The sequence below is a fragment of the Tachyglossus aculeatus genome, chromosome 3 (assembly GCF_015852505.1).
Source record: "Tachyglossus aculeatus isolate mTacAcu1 chromosome 3, mTacAcu1.pri, whole genome shotgun sequence".
In the NCBI taxonomy this organism is placed as follows: Eukaryota; Metazoa; Chordata; class Mammalia; order Monotremata; family Tachyglossidae; genus Tachyglossus; species Tachyglossus aculeatus.
The window spans coordinates 62,208,629-62,235,521 of record NC_052068.1 but is presented as its reverse complement, the minus strand read 5'-3'; the positions used below and the strand labels follow the sequence as shown (position 1 = coordinate 62,235,521).

Genomic DNA, 26,893 nt, shown 5'->3' with positions numbered 1-26,893 from the left:
GGCGATCAGGATGTCCCACGGGGGGCTCACAGCCTTCACCCCCATTTTACAGATGAGGGAACTGAGGCCCAGAGAAGTGAAGTCACTTGCCCAAAGTCACCCAGCTGATAAGTGGTGGAGCCGGGATTTGAACCCATGACCTCTGACTCCAAAGCCCAGGCTCTTTCCACTGAGCCATGCCGCTTCGTGCAGAGCGCTCTACTAAGTGCTCGGGAATCTGCATGGCCCAACGGCCCGGGCTCAGGAGTCAAAGGACGTGGGTTCTAATTCCGGCTCTGCCACTTGTCTGCTGGGTGACTTTGGGCAAGACGCTTCACTTCTCCGGGCCTCAGTTATCTCACCTGTAAAATGGGGATGAAGACTGTGAGCCCCATGTGGGGCAGGGACTGTGTCCAACCTGATCACCTTGGGTCTACCCCAGTGTTTAGAGCAGTGCTTGGCACCTAGTAAGTGCTTAACAAATACCTGAGCCCCCTTTTAGACTGTGAGCCCACTGTTGGGTAGGGACCGTCTCTAGATGTTGCCAACTTGTACTTCCCAAGCGCTTAGTACAGTGCTCTGCACACAGTAAGCGCTCAATAAATACGATTGATGATGATGATGATGATGATTACGACGTAACTGAGTTGGTAGACATGTTCCCTGCCCACAGTGAGCTTACAGCCTAGAAGGGGAGTCGGACGTGAATATAAGTGAATGAATGGTAAGTACATAAGTGCCGTGGGGCTGAGAGAGGGGGGAATAAAGGCTGCAAATCCAACTGCCAGAACACTACAATTGACTCTTCTCCCTTCCAAGGTGCTTACGGCACTTCTAACCATCCTCTATTCTATTTATTTTATTTTGTTAGTATGTTTGGTTTTGTTCTCTGTCTCCCCCTTTTAGACTGTGAGCCCACTGTTGGGTAGGGACCGTCTCTATACACTCAGCCCCCTCCTTCCTCTCCCCATCTCCCCTGCCTTACCTCCTTCCCCTCCCCACAGCACCTGTATATATGTTTGTACATATTTATTACTCTATTTATTTTACCTGTACATATCTATTCTATTTATTTTATTTTGTTAGTATGTTTGGTTTTGTTCTCTGTCTCCCCTGTTTAGACTGTGAACCCACTGTTGGGTAGGGACTGTCTCTATACACTCAGCCCCCTCCTTCCTCTCCCCATCTCCCCTGCTTTACCTCCTTCCCCTCCCCACAGCACCTGTATATATGTATATATGTTTGTACATATTTATTACTTTATTTTACCTGTACATATCTATTCTATTTATTTTATTTTGTTAGTATGTTTGGTTTTGTTCTCTGTCTCCCCCTTTTAGACTGTGAGCCCACTGTTGGGTAGGGACTGTCTCTATATGTTGCCAACTTGTACTTCCCAAGCGCTTAGTCCAGTGCTCTGCACACAGTAAGCGCTCAATAAATACGCTTGATTGATTGGTACAGGAGAATGACAAATATTACCCTCTTAAAGCCCAGAAATGACAGGTGATTTGCCCCAGAGGACTCACTGATTTTTTTTTTAATATGGTTTCTGTTAGGCACTTACGACATGCCAGGCACTGTACTAAGCACTGGGGTGGATACGAGCTAATCGGGTTGTACACAGCTCCATGTCCCACATGGGGTTCACAGTCTGATTGCCACTAGAGAATCAGTCAATCAATCAATCAATCGTATTTATTGAGCGCTTACTGTGTGCAGAGCACTGTACTAAGCGCTTGGGAAGTACAAGTCGGCAACACACAGAGACGGTCCCTACCCAACAGTGGGCTCACAGTCCAGAAGGGGGAGAAGCAGTGTGGCTCAGTGGGAAGAGCCTGGGCTTGGGAGTCAGAGGTCATGGGTTCAAATACCGGCTCCGCCAGTTGTCAGCTGTGTGACTTGGGGCAAGTCACTTCACTTCTCTGGGCCTCAGTGACCTCATCTATAAAATGGGGATTAAGACTGTGAGCCCCGCGTGGGACAACCTGATCACCTTGTAACCTCCCCAGCGCTTAGAACAGTGCTTCGCCCATAGTAAGCGCTTAATAAATGCCATCATCATCACTATCAGGCATGATATCCCTACAATCTTCCCTGCCCCGTCCCAATCCCTCCCCTCTCCTGCCCCCTTTTCAACTCTCCCATCTCTCCCAGCAGCATCCCTACAACCTTCTCTCAAAATCCTCCACCTACACATCCAACCCTATTTAATAATAATAACAATAATGGCATTTATCAAGCGCTTACTACGCGCAAAGCACTGTTCTAAGCGCTGGGGAGGTTACAAGGTGATCAGGTTGTCCCTGGCGGGTCTCCCAGTCTTCATCCCCATTTTCCAGATGAGTTCACCGAGGCCCAGAGAATAATAATAATAATAATGATGACATTCGTTAAGCGCTTACTATGCGCAAAGCACTGTTCTCAGCGGTGATCAGGTTGTCCCCCGGGGGGCTCACAGTCTTAATAGCCATTTTCCAGATGAGGTCACGGAGGCCCAGAGAAGTGAAGTGACTTGCCCAAAGTCACCCAGCTGACAATTGGCGGAGCCGGGATTGGAACCCATGACCTCTGACTCCAAAGCCCGGGCTTTTTCCTACTGAGCCACGCTGCTTCTTCTTCGCATTTTATCAAAACACTGGCCCCCTCACTAACAGCCATCTATGACTGTTCGCTCTCCAATGGCTTCTTCCCCACTGCTGTCAAACATGGCCACGTCTCCGCTATCCTAAAAAACCCCTCCCTTATCCTCATGGCTCCCTCCAGTTACCGCCCCATCTCCCTCCCACCATTCCTCTCCAAACTCCTTGAGCTAGTCGTCTACACCCGCCGCCTCCAATTCCCCTCCTCCAATTCTCTCCCTGACCCCCTTCGCCCCGGCTTCCGTCCCCTTCGCTCCCCGGAAAGCGCCCTAGGTCACCGGTGATCTCCTTCCCGCCAAATCCAAATCTTGCAGCGACCACCCACGAGGAAGGCCCGGGGCTAATGAACCGGGGGGCATCCTCACAGTTGTTTCCCCGGATTGATGGAGCCCAGGTCCAGCTCCCTGTCGAAGTCCGTCCTGATGTCCTCCAAGGAGCCGTCGTCTCCGAAGGCCCCCCACTCCGTGTTGATGCACATCCGGCCCTCGTCCCCTTCCACCAGGTCGATGTTGCTCATGTCTTCCATGTAGCAGGCGTTGGTGCCGGTACCTCAACACAGCAAACCGCCCGTCAGAAAAAAAAAACAGCGGCCTCCCCCGGCAAAGGACAAACTGACGTGTGGCGGAGCCGGGATTCGAACCCATGACCTCTGACTCCAAAGCCCGGGCTCTTTCCACTGAGCCGCGCTGCTTTTGATGTGCATCTGGCTTTACTTCTATTTATTCTGATGACTTGACACCCGTCCACATGTTTTGTTTTGTTGTCTGTCTCCCCCTTCTAGACTGTGAGCCCGTTGTTGGGCAGGGACCGTCTCTAGATGTTGCCAACTTCTACTTCCCAAGCGCTTAGTCCAGTGCTCTGCACACAGTAAGCGCTCAATAAATACGATTGATTGATTGATTGATTGACACCTGTCCACGTGTTTTGTTGTCCGTCTCCCCCTTCTAGACTGTGAGCCCACTGTTGGGTAGGGACCGTCTCTAGATGTTGCCAACTTGTACTTCCCAAGCGCTTAGTCCAGTGCTCTGCACACAGTAAGCGCTCAATAAATATGATTGATTGATTGACACCTGTCCACGTGTTTTGTTGTCTTTCTCCCCCTTCTAGACTGTGAGCCCGCTGTTGGGAGGGACCATCTCTATATGTTGCCAACTTGTACTTCCCAAGCGCTTAGTCCAGTGCTCTGCACACAGTAAGCGCTCAATAAATACGACTGAATGAATGAAAAGTCACAACTTCTGTGCCTCAGTTACCTCAGCTGTAAAATGGGGATTAAAACTGTAAGCCCTGTATAGGACATGAATTGTGCCCAACTTGTACTTCCCAAGCGCTTAGTGCAGGGCTCTGCACACAGTAAGCGCTCAATAAATACGATTGAATGAATGAAAAGACACAATTTCTGTGCCTCAGTTACTTCAGCTGTAAAATGGGGATTAAAACTGTAAGCCCCGTGTAGGACGTGAATTGTGCCCAACTTGTACTTCCCAAGTGCCTAGTGCAGGGCTCTGCACACGGTAAGTGCTCAATAAATACGACTGAATGAATGAAAAGTCACAACTTCTGTGCCTCAGTTACCTCAGCTGCAAAATGGGGATTAAAACTGTAAGCCCCGTGTAGGACATGAATTGTGCCCAACTTGTACTTTCCAAGTGCTTAGTGCAGGGCTCTGCACACAGTAAGCGGTCAATAAATATGACTGAATGAATGAAAAGTCACTTAACTTCTGTGCCTCAGTTACCTCAGCTGTAAAATGGGGATTAAAACTGTAAGCCCCGTATAGGACATGAATTGTGCCCAACCTGATTTGCTTGTATCTACCCCATTGCTTAGTAATAATGATGGTATTTGTTAAGCGCTTACTATGTGCAAAGCACTGTTCTAAGCGCTGGCACTGTTCATTCATTCAATTCATTCAATCGTATCTATTGAGCGCTTACTGTGCGCAGAGCACTGCACTAAGCACTTGGGAAGTACAAGTTGGGCACAATTCATGATTATCTTGTATTCATTCAGTCGTATTTATTGAGCGCTTACTGTGTGCAGAGCACCGTACTAAGCGCTTGGGAAGTCCAAGTTGGCAACATCTAGAGATGGTCCCTACCCAACAGCAGGCTCACAGTCTAGATACTGTTCTAAGCGCTGTGCAGTATCTGGCACATTGTAAGTACTTAACAAATATCATAATAAAAAAGGCGAAAGAAATATAATTAACACTCTGCTTGACACATAGTATGGACTTCATAAATACAATAACAACAAGTTGGCAACACCTAGAGACGGTCCCTACCCAACAGCGGGCTCACAGTCTAGAAGGGGGAGACAGGGAACAGGACAAAACATATTAACAAAATAAAAGAAATAGAATGAATATGTATAAATAAAATAAATAAAGAGTAATAAATAGGTACAAACATATGTACATTCATTCATTTCATTCAATTGTATTTATTGAGCGCTTACTGTGTGCAGAGCACTGTCCTAAGTGCTTGGGAAGTACAAGTTGGCAACATTTAGAGACGGTCCCTACCCAACAGCAGGCTCACAGTCTAGATACTGTTCTAAGCGCTGTGCAGTATCTGGCACATTGTAAGTACTTAACAAATATCATAATAAAAAAGGCAAAACAAATATAATTAACATCTGCTTGACCCATAGTATGGACTTCATAAATACAATAATAACAAGTTGGCAACATATAGAGACGGTCCCTACCCAATAGCGGGCTCACAGTCTAGATACTGTTCTAAGCGCTGTACAGTATCTGGCACATTGTAAGTATTTAACAAATATCATAATAAAAAAGGCGAAACAAATATAATTAACACTCTGCTTGACCCATAGTATGGACTTCATAAATACAATAATAACAAGTTGGCAACATCTAGAGATGGTCCCTACCCAACAGCGGGCTCACAGTCTAGATACTGTTCAAAGCGCTGTGCAGTATCTGGCACATTGTAAGTACTTGACAAATATCATAATAAAAAAGGCGAAACAAATATAATTAACACTCTGCTTGACCCATAGTATGGACTTCATAAATACAATAATAACAAGTTGGCAACATATAGAGACGGTCCCTACCCAACAGCGGGCTCACAGTCTAGATACTGTTCTAAACGCTGCACAGTATCTGGCACATTGTAAGTACTTAACTATCATAATAAAAAAGGCGAAACAAATATAATTAACACTCTGCTTGACACATAGTATGGACTTTTAGACTGTGAGCCCGCCGTTGGGTCGGGACCGTCTCTATATGTAGCCAACTTGTACTTCCCAAGCGCTTAGTCCAGTGCTCTGCACACAGTAAGCGCTCAATAAATACAACTGATGATGATGACTTCATAAATACAATAATAATGGTTTATTTCACAGGCAACACAGCTGAAAGTGATTGGGTGGCTATAAAGTGCCCCCAGGCGGAAAAAAATAATCCATGTCACACCCGTGAGCACGCACAGCACACAAACACAGTTGCACGCAGCGCACAACACGGGGCTGGGATGGAAGACCATCGCAGCTGTTGCAACAGCTGCAATCTCTGGTCTCTCGGGAGAATTGCCCGCCGGTAAGACTCCCCCTTTCCACAGAAAATTCCTCTAGGTTTCAAATTTACTCTATTTATTTATTTATTTTACTTGTACATATCTATTCTATTTATTTTATTTTGTTAGTATGTTTGGTTTTGTTCTCCGTCTCCCCCTTTTAGACTGTGAGCCCACTGTCGGGTAGGGACCGTCTCTCTATGTTGCCAACTTGGACTTCCCAAGCGCTTAGTACAGTGCTCTGCACACAGTAAGCGCTCAATAAATGCGATTGATTGATTGATTGATTAATCCTTTCCTCCGGATTTTCAGGAAAGAGGCTGCTCCCTCTCCCCTGGCACTTGGGAGTCGGAAGGTCATGGCTTCTAATCCCGGCTCTGCCGCTTCTCTGCCGTGTGACCTTGAGCAAGTCACTTCATTTCTCTGGGCCTCAGTTACCTCATCTGGAAAATGAGGATTGTAAACCAGGAGCCCCACATGGGACAGGGACTGTGTCCAAATTTATTTGCTTATATCCCCCCCGGTGCCTGGCATGTAGTATGTGCTAAACAAATACCATTATTATCATTATTATTAATAATATTAGTATTCTCCCCTACCTCTTCCTATACCCTTAATTAGGATGGGTAGATGAGGTAGATCCCTAATCTACTAATCCCTAATCTGCTGGGAGAAGCAGCGTGGCTCAGTGGAAAGAGCCCGGGCTTTGGAGTCGGAGGTCGTGGGTTCAAATTCCGGCTCCGCCAACTGTCGGCTGTGTGACTTTGGGCAAGTCGCTTCACTTCTCTGGGCCTCAGTTCCCTCATCTGGAAAATGGGGATTAAAACTGTGAGCCCCCCGTGGGACAACCTGATCACCTTGTAACCTCCCCAGCGCTTAGAATAGTGCTTTGCACATAGTAAGCACTTACTAAATGCCATCATTATTATCATTATTATTATCCCCAATTAATTATGATGGATCAGTGATCCTTGGAGGCTGTAGGAAAGCAGCGTGGCTCAGCGGAAAAGAACCCGGGCTTTGGCGTCAGAGTTCATGGGTTCGAATCCCGGCTCTGCCATTTGTCAGCTGTGTGACTTTGGGCAAGTCGCTTGACTTCTCTGTGCCTCAGTTCCCTCTTCTGTAAAATGGGGATTAAGATTGTGATTCCCCCCGTGGGACAACCTGATCACCTTGTAACCTCCCCAGCACTTAGAACAGTGCACATGTTAAGCGCTTAATAAATGCCATCATTATTATTATTATTATTATTATTCTCCCTGTTAAATTCCTCCCACCCCTCACTTGAAGTTTGTTCACCTCGAGAGAGACGAGGCTTCCCCCAGATATTCTTACAGTTTCTAGACTGTGAGCCCACTGTTGGGTAGGGACTGTCGCTATATGTTGCCAACTTGGACTTACCAAGCGCTTAGTACAGAGCTCTGCACACAGTAAGCGCTCAATAAATACAATTGATTGATTGATTACAGTTTTGTCAAACTGGCAGTGGCCATGGCAACAAGCAGTCTCCCCCCCAAGCCCCCCAAATCCCCCAAATGAGATTACCAACGATGACTCCGACTTCACAGCGGGGATCGTCGTACGCGCAGGTCATCATCGTCCCCACGGTGTCATTGACCAAGGCCAAAATATCCACGTCAATGTCCTAAGGGGGCAGGCGTCACACGACAGTAAGCTCGTTGCGGGCAGGGAATGTGTCCGTTCATTGTTGTATAATGATGACGGCATTTATTAAGCGCTTACTATGTGCAAAGCACCTCTATTGTACTTTCCCAAGTGCTTAGTTCAGTGCTCTGTGCACAGTCAATCAATCAATCAATCAATTGTATTTCTTGAGCGCTCACTGTGTGCACAGCACTGGACTAAGCGCTTGGGAAGGACAAGTTGGCAACGTATAGAGACGGTCCCTGCCCAACAGTGGGCTCACAGTCTAGAAGTCAGCATTCAATCAATCGGATTGACTGACTGACCGACTGATGCAGCCCATGGGGGGAAGAGAAGGAAGGATTTGATGCCGTCCCGAGGCCGATCACGCCCCACTTCCTGGAAGCTTTACGGAGCCAGTCATTCATTCAATCGTATTGATTGAGCGCTTACTGTATGCAGAGCACTGTACTAAGCGCTTAGAAAGTACAATTAGGCAGCAGAGACAATCCCTACCCGACAACGGGCTCGCACTCTAGAAGAGGGGGAGTCGGCCAGAGAGCAGTGCGGGAGAGGACGTGAACTGCAACTCCCTCCTACTTCGACTGTAAGCCCCATGTGGGACAGGGACTGTATCCAACCTGGATAACTTCTACCTAACCCAGTGCTTAGAACAGGGACCGTCTCTATACATTGCCAACTTGTACTTCCCAAGCGCTTAGTACAGTGCTCTGCACACAGTAAGCGCTCAATAAATACAATTGAATGAATGAATGAATGAATGAACAGGGCTTGGCACATGGTAAGCGCTCAATAAATACAATTGAATGAATGAATGAATGAATGAACAGGGTTTGGCACATGGTAAGCGCTCAATAAATACAATTGAATGAATGAATGAATGAATGAATGACCAGGGCTTGGCACGTGGTGAACGCTCAACAAGTACCACTTGATAGCCACTGCCCAAGCTGGGAATGAGATGGACAGGCCTCTGCTTGACTCTCCCTCCCATAGCTGAGACAGGTAGAGGACTGGAACCTCTCCAGGTGTGACCCTGAGAGGATATATACCTGTCTATTATCTGTAATTTATTTATTATCTATTTATATTTATGTCTGTCTCCCCCTCTAGACGGTGAGCCATGTTTGTACGCATTTATTTTGCTCTATTTATTTATTTATTTATTTATTTTATTTGTACATATTTATTCTATTTATTTTCTTTTGTTAATATGTTTTGTTTTGTTGTCTGTCTCCCCCTTCTAGACTGTGAGACCGCTGTTGGGTAGGTACCGTCTCTATGTGTCGCCAACTTGTACTTCCCAAGCGCTTAGTCCAGTGCTCTGCACACAGTAAGCGCTCAATAAATACAATTGAATGAATGAATGAATAGGGCTTGGCACATGGTAAGCGCTCAACAAGTACCGCTTGATAGCCACTGCCCAAGCTGGGAATGAGATGGACAGGCCTCTGCTTGACTCTCCCTCCCATAGCTGAGACTGGTAGAGGACTGGAAACTCTCCAGGTGTGATCCTGAGAGGATATATACCTGTCTACTATCTGCAATTTATTTATTATCTATTTATATTTATGTCTGTCTCCCCCTCTAGACTGTGAGCCATGTTTGTACGTATTTATTACTCTATTTATCTATTTATTTTACTTGTACACATTTATTCTATTTATTTTCTTTGGTGAATATGTTTTGTTTTGTTGTCTGTCTCCTCCTTCTCGACTGTGAGCCCGCTGTTGGGTAGGGACCGTCTCTATATGTCGCCAACTTGTACTTCCCAAGCGCTTAGTCCAGTGCTCTGCACACAGTAAGCGCTCAATAAATACAATTGAATGAATGAATGAATAGGGCTTGGCACATGGTAAGCGCTCAACAAGTACCGCTTGATAGCCACTGCCCAAGCTGGGAATGAGATGGACAGGCCTCTGCTTGACTCTCCCTCCCATAGCTGAGACTGGTAGAGGACTGGAAACTCTCCAGGTGTGATCCTGAGAGGATATATACCTGTCTACTATCTGCAATTCATTTATTATCTATTTATATTTATGTCTGCCTCCCCCTCTAGACTGTGAGCCATGTTTGTACGTATTTATTTTGCTCTATTTATTTATTTATTTTACTTGTACATATTTATTCTATTTATTTTCTTTTGTGAATATGTTTTGTTTTGTTGTCTGTCTCCCCCTTCTAGACTGTGAGCCCGCTGTTGGGTAGGGACCGTCTCTATATGTCGCCAGCTTGTACTTCCCAAGCGCTTAGTCCAGTGCTCTGCACACAGTAAGTGCTCGATAAATACGATTGAATGAATGAATGAATCGGCAGGAATATGTCTGTTTGTTGTTAGATTGTACTCTCTCTAAGCGCTTCTAGACTGTGAGCCCATTGTTGGGTAGGGACCATCCCTATATGTTGCCAACTTGTACTTCCCAAGTGCTTAGTACAGTGCTCTGCACACAGTAAGCGCTCAATAAATGCGATTGAATGACATGAATGAATGTATATATGTTTGTACCAATTTATTACTCTTTATTTATTTTATTTGTGCATATTTATTCTATTTCTTTTATTTTGTTAGTATGTTTGGTTTTGTTCTCCGTCTCCCCCTTCTAGACTGTGAGCCCATTGTTGGGTAGGGACCGTCCCTATATGTTGCCAACTTGTACTTCCCAAGCGCTTAGTACAGTGCTCTGCACACAGTAAGCGCTCAATAAATACAATTGAATGAAATGAATGAATGTATATATGTTTGTACCTATTTATTACTCTTTATTTTATTTGTACATATTTATTCTATTTCTTTTATTTTGTTAATATGTTTTGTTCTGTTGTCTGTCTCCCCCTTCTAGACTGTGAGCCCGCTGTTGGGTAGGGACCGTCTCTAGATGTTGCCAACTTGCACTTAGTACAGTGCTCTGCACACAGTAAGCGCTCAATAAATACGATTGACTGATTGATTGTACTTCCCAAGCACTTAGTACAGTGCTCTGCACACAGTAAGCGCTCGGTAAATACAATTGAATGAAATGAATGAATGACTCCTTGAGGCCTGCTCCTTGTGGGCGGGCAACGTGTCTGTTTATTGTTATAATTGTTCTCTCCCAAGCGCTTAGTACAGTGCTCATATAAGCGCTCAGTAAATACGATTGAATGAATGAAAATGAAGCTTTGGAGCAAAGGAGGCACCTTAAGGAGACACACTGTCAAATAAGTGAGAAGAAATAGACTGTGAGCCCACTGTTGGGTAGGGACCGTCTCTATATGTTGCCATCTTGTACTTCCCAAGCACTTAGTACAGTGCTCTGCACACAGTAAGCGCTCAATAAATATGATTGATGATGATGATGTCTGAACAGCACCAATGGGCGTGTGGAAACCAATCATTTTCCTCTGTTAAAGCAGACACCTCCACAGAGAAGTAGAGTGGCCTAATTAGTAGAGCACGGGCCTCGGAGTCAGAAGGACCTGAGTTCTAATGCTGCGCCCGTCACATGTCTGCTGTGTGACCTTGGGCAAGCAACTTCACTTCTCTGGGCCTCAGTGGCCTCATCTGTAAAATGGAGATGAAGACCATGAGCCCTACGTGGGAATCGGAGTCAGAAGGACCTGAGTTCTAATGCCGCCCCCGTCACGTGTCTGCTGTGTGACCTTGGGCAAGCAGTTTCACTTCTCTGGGCCTCAGTGGCCTCATCTGTAAAATGGAGATGAAGACCATGAGCCCTACATGGGCCTTGGAGTCAAAAGGACCTGAGTTCTAATGCTGCCCCCGTCACGTGTCTGCTGAGTGACCTTGGGCAAGCAACTTCACTTCTCTGGGCCTCAGTGGCCTCATCTGTAAACTGGAGATGAAGACCATGAGCCCTACGTGGGCCTCGGAGTCAGAAGGACCTGAGTTCTAATGCCGCCCCCGTCACGTGTCTGCTGTGTGACCTTGGGCAAGCAACTTCACTTCTCTGGGCCTCAGTGACCTCATCTGTAAAATGGAGATGAAGACCATGAGCCCTATGTGTGACAGGGGATCATCATCATCATCATCAATAGTATTTATTGAGCGCTTACTGTGTGCAGAGCACTGTACTAAGTGCTTGGGAAGTACAAATCGGCAACATCTAGAGACAGTCCCTACCCAACAGTGGGCTCACAGTCTAAAAGGGGGAGACAAAACCAAACATACTAACAAAATAAAACAAATATGCATTTATTTATATTATTATTTATATTATATTAAATATATATATTAAAAATATATATTAAATATATATTATTTATATTATTATTTATAGGGTTGGATGTGTCCAACCCTATTACCTTGTCTTTACTACAGCACTTAGTAGTGCTGTAGTACTAAGTACAGCTTAGTAATAATAATAATAATAATATTGGCATTTGTTAAGCGCTTACTATGTGCAATGCACTGTTCTAAGCGCTGGGGGGGATACAAAGTGATCAGGTTGTCCCATGTGGGGTTCACAGTCTTAATCCCCATTTTACAGATGAGGTAACTGAGGCTCAGAGAAGTTAAGTGACTTGCCCAAGGTCACACAGCAGACATGTGGTGGAGTCGGGATTCCAACCCATGACCTCTGACTCCAAAGCCCGTGCTCTTTCCACTGAGCCACGCTGCTAGTACACTGTACTAAGTGCCTGGCACTTAATAAATACCATTTATTATTAGTATTACGGAATAATACTATTAGGAATAATAGGAATAATATACCATTTATTATTATTATGTAATAATATTATTAGTAATAATATTATTATTAGGTAAACTCACCTTGTGCTTTTTCAGGGCGGTGGTGAGAGAGCTCACGACGTCGGTTCCCTGAACTCCTCTCACCTTAAACTTCTTTGTCCACGAAAGCAAGACACCCTTCGGAAAGACAGTAACACCCAGTCAAAGAGGAGGCCCTCAAATAGAGAAGCGACATGGCGTAGTGCACTGCGCATGCGCCTGGTCGTGGGTTCTAATCCTGCCGCCTCCACATGCCTGCTGTCGGGACGCTGGGCAAGTCGCTTCCCTTAGAGCCCGGGCTTTGGAGTCAGAGGTCATGGGCTCAAATCCCGGCTCCGCCAACTGTCCGCTGTGTGACTTTGGGCAGGTCACTCCCCTTCTCTGCGCCTCAGTGACCTCATCTGGAAAATGGGGATTCGTCATCATCGTCAATCGTATTTATTGAGCGCTTACTATGTGCAGAGCACTGTACTAAGCGCTTGGGAAGTACAAGTTGGGGATTAAGACTGTGAGCCCCGCCATGGGACAACCTGATCAACTTGTAACCTCCCCAGCGGTTAGAACAGTGCTTTGCACATAGTAAGCGCTTAATCAAGGCCATTATTATTATTATTATTATTTTTCACTTCTCTATGCCTCAGTTACCTCATCCCGAAAATGAGGATTGAGACCGTGAGCTCCGCAGGGGACGGGAGCTGCGTCAAAGCTGATTTGCTTGTAGAGGAGCAGCGTGGCTCAGTGGAAAGAGCCCGGGCTTGGGAGTCAGAGGTCGTGGGTTCAAATCCCGGCTCTGCCAATTGTCAGCTGTATGACTCTGGGCAAGTCACTTCACTTCTCTGGGCCTCAGTTTCCTCATCTGTAAAATGGGGATGAAGACTCTGAGCCCCACGTGGGACAACCTGATCACCTTGTATCCTCCCCAGCGCTTAGAACGGTGCTTTGCACATAGTAAGCGCTTAACAATGTCATTATTATTATTATCTGGGCCTCAGTTCCCTCATCTGCAAAATGGAGGTTAGTACTTGGAGCCCCATTTGAAATAAGGACTCTGTCCAACCTGATTAGCACTTAGTACAGTGCTCTGCACATAGTAAGCGCTCAATAAATACGATTGATGATTAGCGTGTATATAATAATAATAATAATGGCATTTATTAAGCGCTTACTATGTGCAAAGCACTGTTCTAAGCGCTGGGGAGGTAACAAGGTGATCAGGTTGTCCCACGGGGGGCTCACAGTCTTCATCCCCATTTTACAGATGAGGTCACCGAGGCACAGAAAAGTGACGTGACTTGCCCAAAGCCACACGGCTGACAAGTGGCGGAGCCGGGATTTGAACCCGGGATCTCTGACTCCAAAGCCCGGGCTCTTCCCACTGAGCCACGCTGCTTCTCTATCTATTCCAGAGATAGATAGATGGATATATTCCAGTGTGTCTACTCCAGAGTTTTAGGATAGTGCCCGGAACAAATCAAACAATCAATCAATCGTATTTATTGAGCGCTTACTATGTGCAGAGCACTGTACTAAGCGCTTGGGAAGTACAAATTGGAAGTGCTTAACAAACAGCATTAAAATAAAAAAAAAGAGTAAAGAAAGAGCGAGGGCCTGGGATTCAGAGGACCTGGGTTCTAATGCCGGCTCCGCCACTCGTCCGCTGTGTGACCTTGGACAAGTCACTTAACTTCTCGGTGCCTCAGTTCCCTCATCAGCAAACTGGGAATTCGATACCTGTGCTCCCTTCCGTGAGCCCCATGTGGGATTTGATTAGCTTGTATCCACCCCAACACTCAGCACAGCGCCAGGCACATAGTAAGCGCTCAATAAATACCACAACGATTATCATTATCGTTGTTATACCATCATTCAAACCTCAACCAAAAACGTTAGTAATAATAATAATAATGATGACGGGATTTATTAAGCGCTTACTATGTGCAGAGCACCGTTCTAAGCGCTCGGGAAGTTACAAGGTGATCAGGTTGTCCCACGGGGGGCTCACAGTCTTCATCCCCATTTTCCAGATGAGGTAACTGAGGCACAGAGAATAATGATAATAATAATAATGATGGCATTTATTAAGCGCTTACTATGTGCAAAGCACCGTTCTAAGCGCTGGGGAGGTTACAAGGTGATCAGGTTGTCCCACGGGGGGCTCACAGTCTTCATCCCCATTTTCCAGATGAGGTAACTGAGGAGCAGAGAATAATAATAATAATAATGATGGCATTTATTAAGCGCTTACTACGTGCAAAGCACTGTTCTAAGCGCTGGGGTGGTTCCAAGGTGATCAGGTTGTCCCACGGGAGGCTCACAGTCTTCATCCCCATTTTCCAGATGAGGTAACTGAGGCACAGAGAATAATGATAATAATAACAATGATGGCATTTATTAAGCGCTTACTATGTGCAAAGCACTGTTCTAAGTGCTGGGGAGGTTCCAAGGTGATCAGGTTGTCCCACGGGGGGCTCACAATCTTAATCCCCATTTTCCAGATGAGGTAACTGAGGAGCAGAGAATAATAATAATAATAATAATAATAATAATAATGGCATTTATTAAGCGCTTACTATGTGCAAAGCACTGTTCTAAGCGCTGGGAAGGTTACAAGGTGATCAGGTTGTCCCACGTGGGGCTCACAATCTTAATCCCCATTTTACAGATGAGGTAACTGAGGCACAGAGAATAATAATAATAATAATGATGGCATTTATTAAGCGCTTACTATGTGCAAAGCACTGTTCTAAGTGCTGGGGCGGTTCCAAGGTGATCAGGTTGTCCCACGTGGGGCCCACAGTCTTAGTCCCCATTTTACAGATGAGGTAACTGAGGCCCAGAGAAATGAAGTGACTTGCCCAAAGTCACACAGCTGACAATTGGCGGAGCCAGGATTTGAACCCGCAACCTCTGACTCCAAAGCCCGGGCTCTTTCCACTGAGCCATGCTGCTTCTCCCAAACTACTACTACTAATAATAATGACATTTGTTATGCGCTTACTATGTGCAAAGCACTGTTCTAAGTGCTGGGGAGGATACAAGGTGATCAGGTCGTCCCACGTGGGGCTCACAGTCTTAACCCCCATTTTCCAGATGAGGGAACTGAGGCCCGGAGAAGTGAAGCGACTCGCCCAACGTCACCCAGCTGACAATGGGCGGAGCCGGGATTTGAACCCGTGACCTCTGACTCCCAAGCCGGGGCTCTTTCCACTGAGCCACGCTGCTTCTCCCAAACTATGCCCTAGGCCCTTACCTCCTCCAATTTAGTCTGGTTGCACGGAAAGGAAAATGTAAAGCCAAGAGGGATTTTCTTGTGCTGCATGTCTTCGGCCTTCACGAAGTCCACCAAACAGTCGGCCACGTATTCGAACAGCTGCAGAAAAGGGAAAGCAAAGGAAAAAAAAAATAATATTTTAGACGGTGAGCCCACTGTTGGGTAGGGACCGTCTCTATATGTTGCCAACTTGGACTTCCCAAGCGCTTGGTACAGTGCTCTGCACACAGTAAGCGCTCAATAAATACGATTGATGATGATGATGATGATTTACAGAACTACAAACGCGGGCCCCGGTTCACTTGATTTCCTCGTTCCTTCTTGAGGTGATAGAGAGGAACGAATGAGCCCCATTTTTCCTCTCCTCTTCCCCATCCCCCCCCGCCCTACCTCCTTCCCCTCCCCACAGCACCTCTATAGATGTTTCTACAGATTTATTCCTCTATTTATTTTACTTGTACATATTTACTATTCTATTAATTTTGTTAATGATATGCATTTTGGGTAGGGACTGTCTCTATATGTCGCCAATTTGTACTTCCCAAGCGCTTGGTACAGTGCTCTGCACACAGTAAGCGCTCAATAAATACGATTGATGATGATGATGATGATTTAGCTTTAATTCTATTTGTTCTGATGACTTGTCACCTGTCCATATGTTTGCACAGATTTATCACTCTATTTATTTTACTCGTCCATATTTACTATTATATTTATTTTGTTGATGATGTGCATTTAGCTTTATTTCTATTTGTTCTGACGACTTGAGACCAGTCCACATGTTTTGTTTTGTTGTCCGTCTCCCCCTTCTAGACCGTGAGCCCGTTCTTGGGTAGGGACCATCTCTATATGTGGCCAACTTGTACTTCCCAAGTGCTCTACACACAGTAAGTGCTCAATAAATACTTCCCAAGCGCTTAGTACTGTGCTCTGCACACAGTAAGTGCTCAATAAATACTTCCCAAGTGCTTAGTCCAGTGCTCTGCACACAGTAAGTGCTCAATAAATACTTCCCAAGCGCTTAGTACAGTGCTCTGCACACAGTAAGCGCTCAATAAATACTTCCCAAGCGCTTAGTCCAGTGCTCTGCATACAGTAAGTGCTCAATAAGTACTTCCAAAGCGTTTAGTACAGTGCTCTGCACACAGTAAGCGCTCAATAAATACTTCCCAAGTGCTTAGTACAGTGCTCTGCACACAGTACTCAATCAATCAATCGTATTTATTGAGCGCTTACTGTGTGCAGAGCACTGTACTAAGCGCTTGGGAAGTACAAGTTGGCAACATATAGAGATGGTCCCTACCCAACAGTGGGCTCACGGTCTAGAAGGTAGAAAGTGCTCAATAAATACTTCCCAAGCGCTTAGTCCAGTGCTCTGCACACAGTAAGCGCTCAATAAATATGATTGAATGAATGAACGAACGAATGAATACGATTGAAGTGCTCAATAAATACTTCCCAAGTGCTTAGTCCAGTGCTCTGACACAGTAAGCGCTCAATAAATACGATTGAATGAATACGATTGAAGTGCTCAATAAATACTTCCCAAGCGCTTAGTCCAGTGCTCTGCACACAGTAAGTGCTCAATAAATATGATTGAATGAATGAATGAATGAATACGATTGAAGTGCTCAATAAATACTTCCCAAGCGCTTAGTCCAGTGCTCTGCACACAGTAAGTGCTCAATAAATACGACTGAATGAATGAATACAAATGAAGTGCTCAATAAATACTTCCCAAGCGCTTAGTCCAGTGCTCTGCACACAGTAAGTGCTCAATAGATACGATTGAATGAATGAATGAATGAATGAATATGATTGAAGTGCTCAGTGAATATTTCCCAGGCGATTAGTCCAGTGCACTGCACACAGTAAGCGCTCAATAAATACGATTGAATGAATGAACGAATGAATAAATATGATTGAAGTGCTCAATAAATCATCATCATCATCATCATCATCAATCGTATTTATTGAGCGCTTATTATGTGCAGAGCACTGTACTAAGTGCTTGGGAAGTACAAATTGACAACATATAGAGACAGTCCCTACCCAACAGTGGGCAAGCGTTTAGTCCAGTGCTCTGCACACAGTATGCGCTCCATAAATACGATTGAATGAATGAATACAATTGAAGTGCTCAATAAATACTTCCCAAGTGTAGTCCAGTGCTCTGCACAGAGTAAGCACTCAATCAATACGATTGAATGAATGAATACGATTGAAGTGCTCAATAAATACTTCCCAAGCGCTTAGTCCAGTGCTCTGCACACAGCAAGCGCTCAATAAATACGATTGAATGAATGAATACGATTGAATTGCTCAATAAATACTTCCCAAGCGTAGTCCAGTGCTCTACACAGAGTAAGTGCTCAATAAATACGATTGAATGAATGAATGAATACCAAGCATAGTCCAGTGCTCTGCACACAGTAAGCACTCAATAAATACGATTGAATGAATGAATGAATGAACAAATAAATACAGTTGAATGAATGAATGAGGCAACTGAAGAGAAGATGCTTTGGGGAAAATGTCCGGATAAGAGTTAGGGTGGGTTTTCCCAATGCCGGCGTCGTTTTGGTCCCGGCCCCGCTTACCTCCGGCCCGTTCCCTTGAACGATCTCTTCGGGCGTTGGGTAGCACTGGCTCTCCATCTGGACGGCCTGCTTCCCCTCTTCGGACACTTTCACCTTCAGGACGCGGAACTTGGAGCCACCGAGATCCAGAGCCAGAAACTCCCCCTTCTCTGCTTAACAAATGCTTACATGCTTAAATCAATCAATCGATCATATTTATTGAGCGCTTGCTGTGTGCAGAGCACTGGACTAAGCGCTTGGGAAGGACAAGTCGGCAACATCGAGAGACAGTCCCTACCCAACAGTGGGCTCACAGACGACAAAACAAAACATATTAACAAAATAAAATAAATAGAATAGTCAATATGTACAAGGAAAATTAATGAGTAATAAATCTGTACAAACATATATACAGGGGCTGTGGGGAGGGGAAGGAGGTAAGGCAGGGGGGATTCATTCATTCATTCATTCCATCGTATCTATTGAGCGCTTACTGTGTGCAGAGCACCGGACTAAGCGCTTGGGAAGGACAAGTCGGCAACATCGAGAGACGGTCCCTACCCAACAGCGGGCTCACAGACGACAAAACAAAACATATTAACAAAATAAAATAAATAGAATAGTCACTATGTACAAGTAAAATAAATGAGAGTAATAAATACGTACAAACATATATACAGGGGCTGTGGGGAGGGGAAGGAGGTAAGGCGGGGGGATTCATTCATTCATTCATTCAATCGTACTTATTGAGCGCTCACTGTGTGCAGAGCACTGGACTAAGCGCTTGGGAAGGACAAGTTGGCAACATCGAGAGACCCAACAGCGGGCTCACAGTCGAGGAGGGGGAGACGGACAACAAAACCAAACATGCTAACAAAATAAAATAAATAGAATAGATAGGTACAAGTTTCCCTGTTTCCCAGGAGGGCTCCCAAAATGGTGGCTTTGGGTTTGGCCCTCTGTGCGCGGGGTCAAAGTTTCCCACGGGAAGCCATTCCAAAGGCCGGGCCCTCCGTCCGCGGGGTCCGAGATTCCCAAAGGCCGCTGGGGCCACTCACCTGAGCCGTCGGGAATCGCCCTCACGAAGGTGGGCAGCATTTTCACCGCGGCTGTGGGGTTGGTGTCCTTCCCCAGCCCCTTCTCCATCTCGGCCTGGAAACGACCCATGACGTCCAACAGGGAGTCATTCGAGAGGCGCATGTGATAGAGGAATCTGTCCACCTGTAACGGACAACCACACGGAGGGAAGGGAAGATGAGGCGGCCACGGCGGGAGGTTGGATAACTGCCCCGGGACAGGCGGATATCCAACACGGTCCTCCCAAAAACACTCCGTGTGGAAATAATAATAATAAGAAGAATTTTGGTACTTGTTAAGAGCTTACTATGCGCCAAGCACTGTCCTGAGCACTGGGGCACAGTCCTGTTAATCACGTCCTTCTAGACTGTGAGCCCGCTGTTGGGTAGGAGCCGTCTCTAGATGTTGCCAACTTGGACTTCCCAAGCGCTTAGTCCAGTGCTCTGCACACAGTAAGCGCTCAATAAATACGATTGAATGAATGAATGGGTAGGGGCCGTCTCTCTATGTTGCCAACTTGGACTTCCCAAGCGCTTAGTCCAGGGCTCTGCACACAGTAAGCGCTCAATAAATACGATTGAATGAATGAATGGATGGACACAATCCTTGTCCCACATGGGGCCCACACTCTTAATTCCCATTTTACAGATAATAATAATAATAACCAATCGATCAATCGTATTTATTGAACGCTTACTATGTGCAGAGCACTGTACTCTGTTCCCCCTTTTAGACTGTGAGCCCACTGTTGGGTAGGGACTGTCTCTATATGTTGCCAATTTGTACTTCCCAAGAGCTTAGTACAGTGCTCTGCACATAGTAAGCGCTCAATAAATACGATTGATGATGATGATGATGATGTACTAAGCGCTTGGGAAGTACAAGTTGGCAACATAGAGAGACAGTCCCTACCCAACAGTGGGCTCACAGGCTAGAAGATGTCTAGAAGTCTAGAAGATCATCATCATAATAATGATGATGGCATTTGTTAAGCGCTTACTATGTGCAAAGCACTGTACTAAGCGCTTGGGAAGTACAAGTTGGCACCATAGAGAGACAGTCCCTACCCAACAGTGGGCTCACAGTCTAGAAGATGTCTAGAAGTCTAGAAGGTCATCATCATAATAATGATGATGACATTTGTTAAGCGCTGACTATGTGCAAAGCACCGTACTAAGCGCTTGGGAAGTACAAGTTGGCAGCATACAGAGACAGTCCCTACCCAACAATGGGCTCACAGTCTAGAAGATGTCTAGAAGATCATCATCATAATAATGATGATGGCATTTGTTAAGCACTTACTATGTGCAAAGCACTGTTCTAAGCGCTGGCGGGGGTGGGGGACACAAGGTGATCAGGTTGTCCCAGAGGGGGGCTCACAGTCTTAATCCCCATTTTACAGATGAGGTAACTGAGGCTCAGAGAAGTGAAGCGAGCTCTTACTGAGCGCAGAGCACTGTACTAAGTGCTCGGGAGAGCACAATACAGCAATTCATTCACTCAATCGTATTTATTGAGCGCTTACTGTGTGCAGAGCACTGGAGTAAGCGCTTGGGAAGTACAAGTTGGCAACATATAGAGATGGTCCCTACCCAACAGTGGGCTCACAGTCTTGAAGGGGGAGACAGAGAACAAAACCAAACATATTAACAAAATAAAATAAATAGAATAGATATGTACAAGTAAAATAAATAGAGTAATAAATACGTACAAACATATATACATACATACAGGTTAATCATGTTAATCACGTCCTTCTAGACTGTGAGCCCACTGTTGGGTAGGGACCATCTCTATATGTTGCCAACTTGGACTTCCCAAGCGCTTAGTACAGTGCTCTGCGCACAGTAAGCGCTCAGTAAATACGATTGAATGAATGAATGGATGGACACAATCCTTGTCCCACATGGGGCCCACACTCTTAATTCCCATTTTACAGGTAATAATAATAATAATAATGGCATTTGTTAAGCGCTTACTATGTGCAAAGCACTGTTCTAAGCACCGGGGGGGATACAAGGTGATCAAGTCGCCCCATGTGGGGCTCACAGTCTTAATCCCCATTTTACAGATGAGGTAACTGAGGCTCAGAGAAGTGAAGCGAGCTGTCTGTGTCTGTCTGTCTGTCCCCGTCTGTGTCTTCAGGGGGAGACGGAAACATTAATATAAATAACTTATAGCTATGTACATAAGTGCTGTGGGGTGAATATCAAACTGAGACTGAGCCCCCTTTTTCCTCTCCTCCTCCCCATCCCCACAGCAATCAATCAATCATATTTATTGAGCGCTTACTGTGTGCAGAGCACTGGACTAAGCGCCTGGGAAGTACAAGTTGGCAACATATAGAGACAGTCCCTACCCAACAGTGGGCTCTATATATTTGTACAGATTTATTACTCTATTTATTTTACTTGTACATATTTTCTATTCTATTTATTTTGTTAATGACGTGCATTTAGCTATAATTCTATTTGTTCTGTTGATTTTAACACCTGTCTATATGTTTCACTTTGTTGTCTGTCTCCTCCTTCTCGGCTGTTGGGTAGGGACCGTCTCTAGATGTTGCCGACTTGGACTTCCCAAGCGCTTAGTCCAGTGCTCTGCACACAGTAAGCGCTCAATAAATATTATCGAATGAATGAATGAATGAATGAATGAATGAATGAATGAAAGGGAGTTCAGGTACTTAATTCCCATTTTACAGATAAGGAAACAGAGACACAGAGAAGTTAAATGACTTGCCCAAGGTCACCCAGCAGACGAGTGGCAGAGCCAAGTTTAGAGCCCAGGTCTTCTGAGTCAATCAACAATAATAATAATAATAATGATGTCATTTATTAAGCGCTTACTATGTGCAAAGCACTGTTCTAAGCGCTGGGGAGGTTACAAGGTGATCAGGTTGTCCCACGTGGGGCTCCCAGTCTCAATCCCCATTTTACAGATGAGGTAACTGAGGCACAGAGAAGTTAAGTGACTTGCCCAAAGTCACACAGCTGACAATTGGCGGAGCCGGGGTTTGAACCCACGACCTCTGACTCCAAAGCCCGGGCTCTTCTCCACTGAGCCACGCTGCTTCTCTAATTGCTGCTTCTTAATCAATCAATCATATTAATTGAGCGCTTACTGTGTGCGAAGCACTGTACTAAGCGCTTGGGAAGTACAAGTTGGCAGCATATAGAGACGGTCCCTACCCAACAGTGGGCTCCTAGGCCTATCCCCCCTCCCCAAACAAGTGAGGTAAATAATAATAATAATGATGCTATTTGTTAAGCGCTTACTATGTGCAAAGCACTGTTCTAAGCGCTGGAGGGGTGACAAGGTGATCAGGTTGTCCCACGAGGGGCTCACAGTTTTCATCCCCATTTTCCAGATGAGGGAACTGAGGCCCAGAGAAGTGAAGTGGCTTGCCCAAAGTCACCCAGCTGACAGTCGGCGGAGCCGGGATTTGAACCCACGACCTCTGACTCCAAAGCCCGGGCTCTTTCCACTGAGCCACGGTAAAATGTAGGCGGGAGATAGGAGATGAGGAGAAGCAGTGTGGCCCAGATGGAGCTTGGGCCGGAGAGTCAGAAGGACCTGGGTTCTAATCCTGCCTCTGCCGCTTGCCTGCTGAGTCACCTTGGGCAAGTCATTTTACTTCTCCGGGCCTCAGCTATCTTAGCTGTAAAATGGGAATTAAAACCGTGAGCCCGGCGTGGCACAGGGACTGTGTCCCACCCGATTACTTTTGATCTACCCCAGTGCTTAGTACAGTGCCTGGCACATAGTAAGCGCTTAACAAATATCACAGTTTTATTGTTATTATTATAGCATTGAAAAGGGGAGTGTTGTAAGGTGGAGGCTGGAGACTCGGGACTGTAAGCGCGTTGTGGGCAGGGAACGTGTCTACCGACTCTGTTGTACTGAACTCTTTCAAGTGCTTAGTACAGTGCTCTGCACACAGGAAGCGCTCAGAAAATACGATTGACTGCTCGAGAGGCTCACGCTTCACCTTAAGTTCCCCGTCTACTGTGAGTCCAGCAGTGGGCCCAATCAATCAATCAATCAATCATATTTATTGAGCGCTTACTGTGTGCAGAGCACTGTACTAAGCGCTTGGGAAGTACAAGTGGGCGACATATAGAGACAGTGAACTTCAATGAACTTCATCCTCGAATACAGTACAAATCTAAGGATAAAAATCCTATTTCTTTCGGTAAAATTTTTAAACGCTGGTACGTTGTTAAATATTAAGCAGAGTGGCTCACTGGAAAGAGCCCAGGTTTTGGAGTCACAGGTCATGGGTTCAAATCTCAGCTCCACCAATTGTCAGCTGTGTGACCTCGGGCAGGTCACTTTGCTTCTCTGGGCCTCAGTTACCTCATCTGGAAAATGGGGATGAAGACTGTGAGCCCCACGTGGGACAACCTGATCGCCTTGTATCTATCCCGGCTCCACCAATGGTCATCTGTGTGACTTTGGGCAAGTCACTTCACTTCTCTGTGCCTCAGTTACCTCATCTGTAAAATGGGGATTAAGACTGTGAGCCCCATGTGGGACAACCTGATCACCTTGTAACCTCCCCAGCGCTTAGAACAGTGCTTTGCACATAGTAAGCGCTTAATAAATGCCATTATTTTTATTATTATTATTATCCCACCGCTTAGAACAGTGCTTGGCACAAACCATCATGGGTAAGTCACTTAACTTCTCTGTGCCTCAGTTACCTCATCTGTAAAATGGGGATTAAGACTGTGAGCCCCATGTGGGACAACCTGATCACCTTGTAACCTCCCCAGCACTTAGAACAGTGCTTTGCACATAGCCAGCGCTTAATAAATGCCACTATTATTATGATTATTATTATTATTATTATCCACCACTTAGAACAGTGCTTGGCACATACCATCATGGGTAAGTCACTTAACTTCTTTGTGCCTCAGTTACCTCATCTGTAAAATGGGGGTTAAGACTGTGAGCCTCCCGTGGGCCAACCTGATCACTTTGTAACCTCTCCAGTGCTTAGAACAGTGCTTTGCACATAGTAAGCACTTAATAAATGTCATTATTATTATTATTATTATTATTATTAAGAAAATAAAACCCTGGGTTTCTGGGTTTGACCCGGCAACAATTTCCTCCATTTTAAACCTGAAATTCTGTAGGGACACAGACCACATTCTCTACCTTGTACTCCTGGAGCTCATAGTCACAGCTAAACATACAGCTCTTATTAAAAGTAATAATATTGTTAATAAGGAGAAGCAGCGTGGCTCAGTGGAAAGAGCCCGGGCTTTGGAGTCAGAGGTCATGGGTTCAAATCCCGGCTCCGCCAATTGTCAGCTGGGTGACTTTGGGCAAGTCACTTCACCTCTCTGGGCCTCAGTTCCCTCATCTGGAAAACGGGGATGCAGACCGTGAGCCCCCCGGGGGACAACCTGATTACCCTGTAACCTCCCCTGAGCTTAGAACAGTGCTTTGCACATAGTAAACGCTTAATAAATGCCATCATCATCATCATCAATAATTTAATAATAATAACAATACAACTACACCTCACTTTGAGGTCTAAAAGATCGCCTTGTAACCTCCCCAGCGCTTAGAACAGTGGTTTGCACAAAGTAAGTGCTTAATAAATGCCATTATTATTATTATTAAAAAATATCAAGAACATTTATGAAGCTTAATTGCCCGTCCATGTCCATTTATATTCCTGTTTGCCCAGCCCTGGTCATGGAGTTTTCTCCCTCCAATATTCTGGGGCTTTAAGGACTCTTAAAAGGTCCAAAATACATTTCGATTGATTCTCCCCCACTTTGCTGTCTCCCTCTCTTCACTCTTTGTGGGAAGGGAACGTTGCACTGTCAATCAATCAATCAATCAATCGTATTTATTGAGCGCTTACTTTGTGCAGAGCACTGTACTAAGCGCTTGGGAAGTACAAGTTGGCAACACACAGAGACGGTCCCTACCCAACAGTGGGCTCACAGTCTAAAAGTCTAAAATTGTCCCCTCCCAAGAGCTTAGTGCAGTGCTCTTCACATAGAAAGCACTCAAAAAATATGATCGATGGATTTGCTAGCTAGAGAAGCAGCGTGGCTCAATGGAAAGAGCCCGGGCTTTGGAGTCAGTGGTCATGGGTTCAAATCCTGGCTCCGCCAATTGCCAGCTGTGTGACCTTGGGCAAGTCACTTCGCTTCTCTGGGCCTCAGTTCCCTCATCTGGAAAATGGGGATGAAGACTGTGAGCCCCCCGTGGGACAACCTGATCGCCTTGTATCTATCCCGGCTCCGCCAGTGGTCAGCTGTGTGACCTTGGGCAAGTCACTTCGCTTCTCTGGGCCTCAGTTACCTCATCTGTAAAATGGGGATTGACTGTGAGCCCCCTGTGGGGCAACCTGATCACCTTGTATCCCCCCAGCGCTTAGAACAGTGCTTTGCACATAGTAAGCGCTTAATAAATGCCATTATTATTATTATTATAGCCCGTCCCTTCCCAGAAACTTGGTGCATATAATCCATAAATGTCCCCTTTCCCCTCCTATCTGACTAACTTCCTGTTCCCCAGGATACGAGACTCCGCGCGAGCTTCTTTCGGCCCTTACCTTCTTGACCTGATCCTCTTTCAGTTTGGTGAAATAGAAGGCCAGCAGATGTACCGCAAACATTTTTCTCAGAATCCGATTCCGTTCCCAAGGAGAGCAAGATTCCTTTAAAAAAAAACCCTCGGCTTTGGCTCTTCCAACTGTATCCTCACAGGCCGTTCATATCCCAGGAGTTAAGATGTGAAGACTTCCTGGTAGTCTAGGGATAAAGTCATTCAGGCTGTTGGTTCAATGATTAAACAACCTTTAGTGGCCTGTTCGCTCTCTCTCTTCCTTCCTCCCTCTCTCTCCTTCCCCTCTTCCTCCTCTCTGCACTCTCCTCTCACCCCCTCCTTTCTGCCCCCTCCTCCTCGCCCGTCTCTCCTCAATCAATCATTCGTATTTACTGAGCACTTACCATGTACAGGTCACTGTACTGGGAGAAGACAACAGTATATCAGACACATTCCCTGCCCACAAGGATCTTACAGTCTAGAGGACGAGTTTACAATCTAGAATCTCCAGTCTCCACCTTATAACACTCCCCCTTCCAGTTCTTTAATCTCCTGTCTCCCACCTACATCTACCCCTTTCTCCTCCTCCTTCTCTCTGCTCCTCTCTCCCCTCTTCCTTTCTGCCCCCTCCCTCTCTCTCTCTCTCTCCTCTTCCTCTCTGCCCTCTCCTCTTCTCTTTCACCCTTCTCTCCCTCTCTCCTCTCTGCTCCCTCTCTCCCCTTCCTCTCTGCCACCTCTCCTCTTCCTCTGTCTCTCTCTCTCTTCTTCCTCTCTGCCCCCTCTCTCCTCTTCCTCTCTGCCCCTCTCTTCCTCCCTTCTCTCTCTCTCTC

The 26,893-nt window shown here is 45.7% G+C and overlaps 1 protein-coding gene across 4 annotated transcripts in view; it reads right to left on the bottom strand.

Moving 5' to 3' along the window:
- HKDC1 (hexokinase domain containing 1) overlaps positions 1-26,630 on the bottom strand; it is a 68,836-nt gene extending 42,206 nt beyond the window's left edge. For 2 of the 4 annotated variants that reach the window (XM_038743782.1, XM_038743779.1), the window contains exons 1-8: positions 26,468-26,630; positions 26,071-26,269; positions 19,469-19,631; positions 18,432-18,580; positions 15,811-15,930; positions 12,603-12,698; positions 7,715-7,814; positions 2,987-3,170 (exon numbers count right to left, since the gene is read on the bottom strand). In XM_038743782.1, the coding sequence (XP_038599710.1) occupies positions 2,987-3,170; positions 7,715-7,814; positions 12,603-12,698; positions 15,811-15,930; positions 18,432-18,580; positions 19,469-19,631; positions 26,071-26,133 (875 nt within the window). In that variant the 5' untranslated portion in view covers positions 26,134-26,269; positions 26,468-26,630. Of the gene's footprint in view, positions 1-2,986; positions 3,171-7,714; positions 7,815-12,602; positions 12,699-15,810; positions 15,931-18,431; positions 18,581-19,468; positions 19,632-26,070; positions 26,291-26,467 lie in introns of those variants that run through there. The other 2 variants (XM_038743780.1, XM_038743781.1) reach the window with 2 other exon arrangements.
- Between the last annotated feature and the right edge of the window lie 263 nt (positions 26,631-26,893).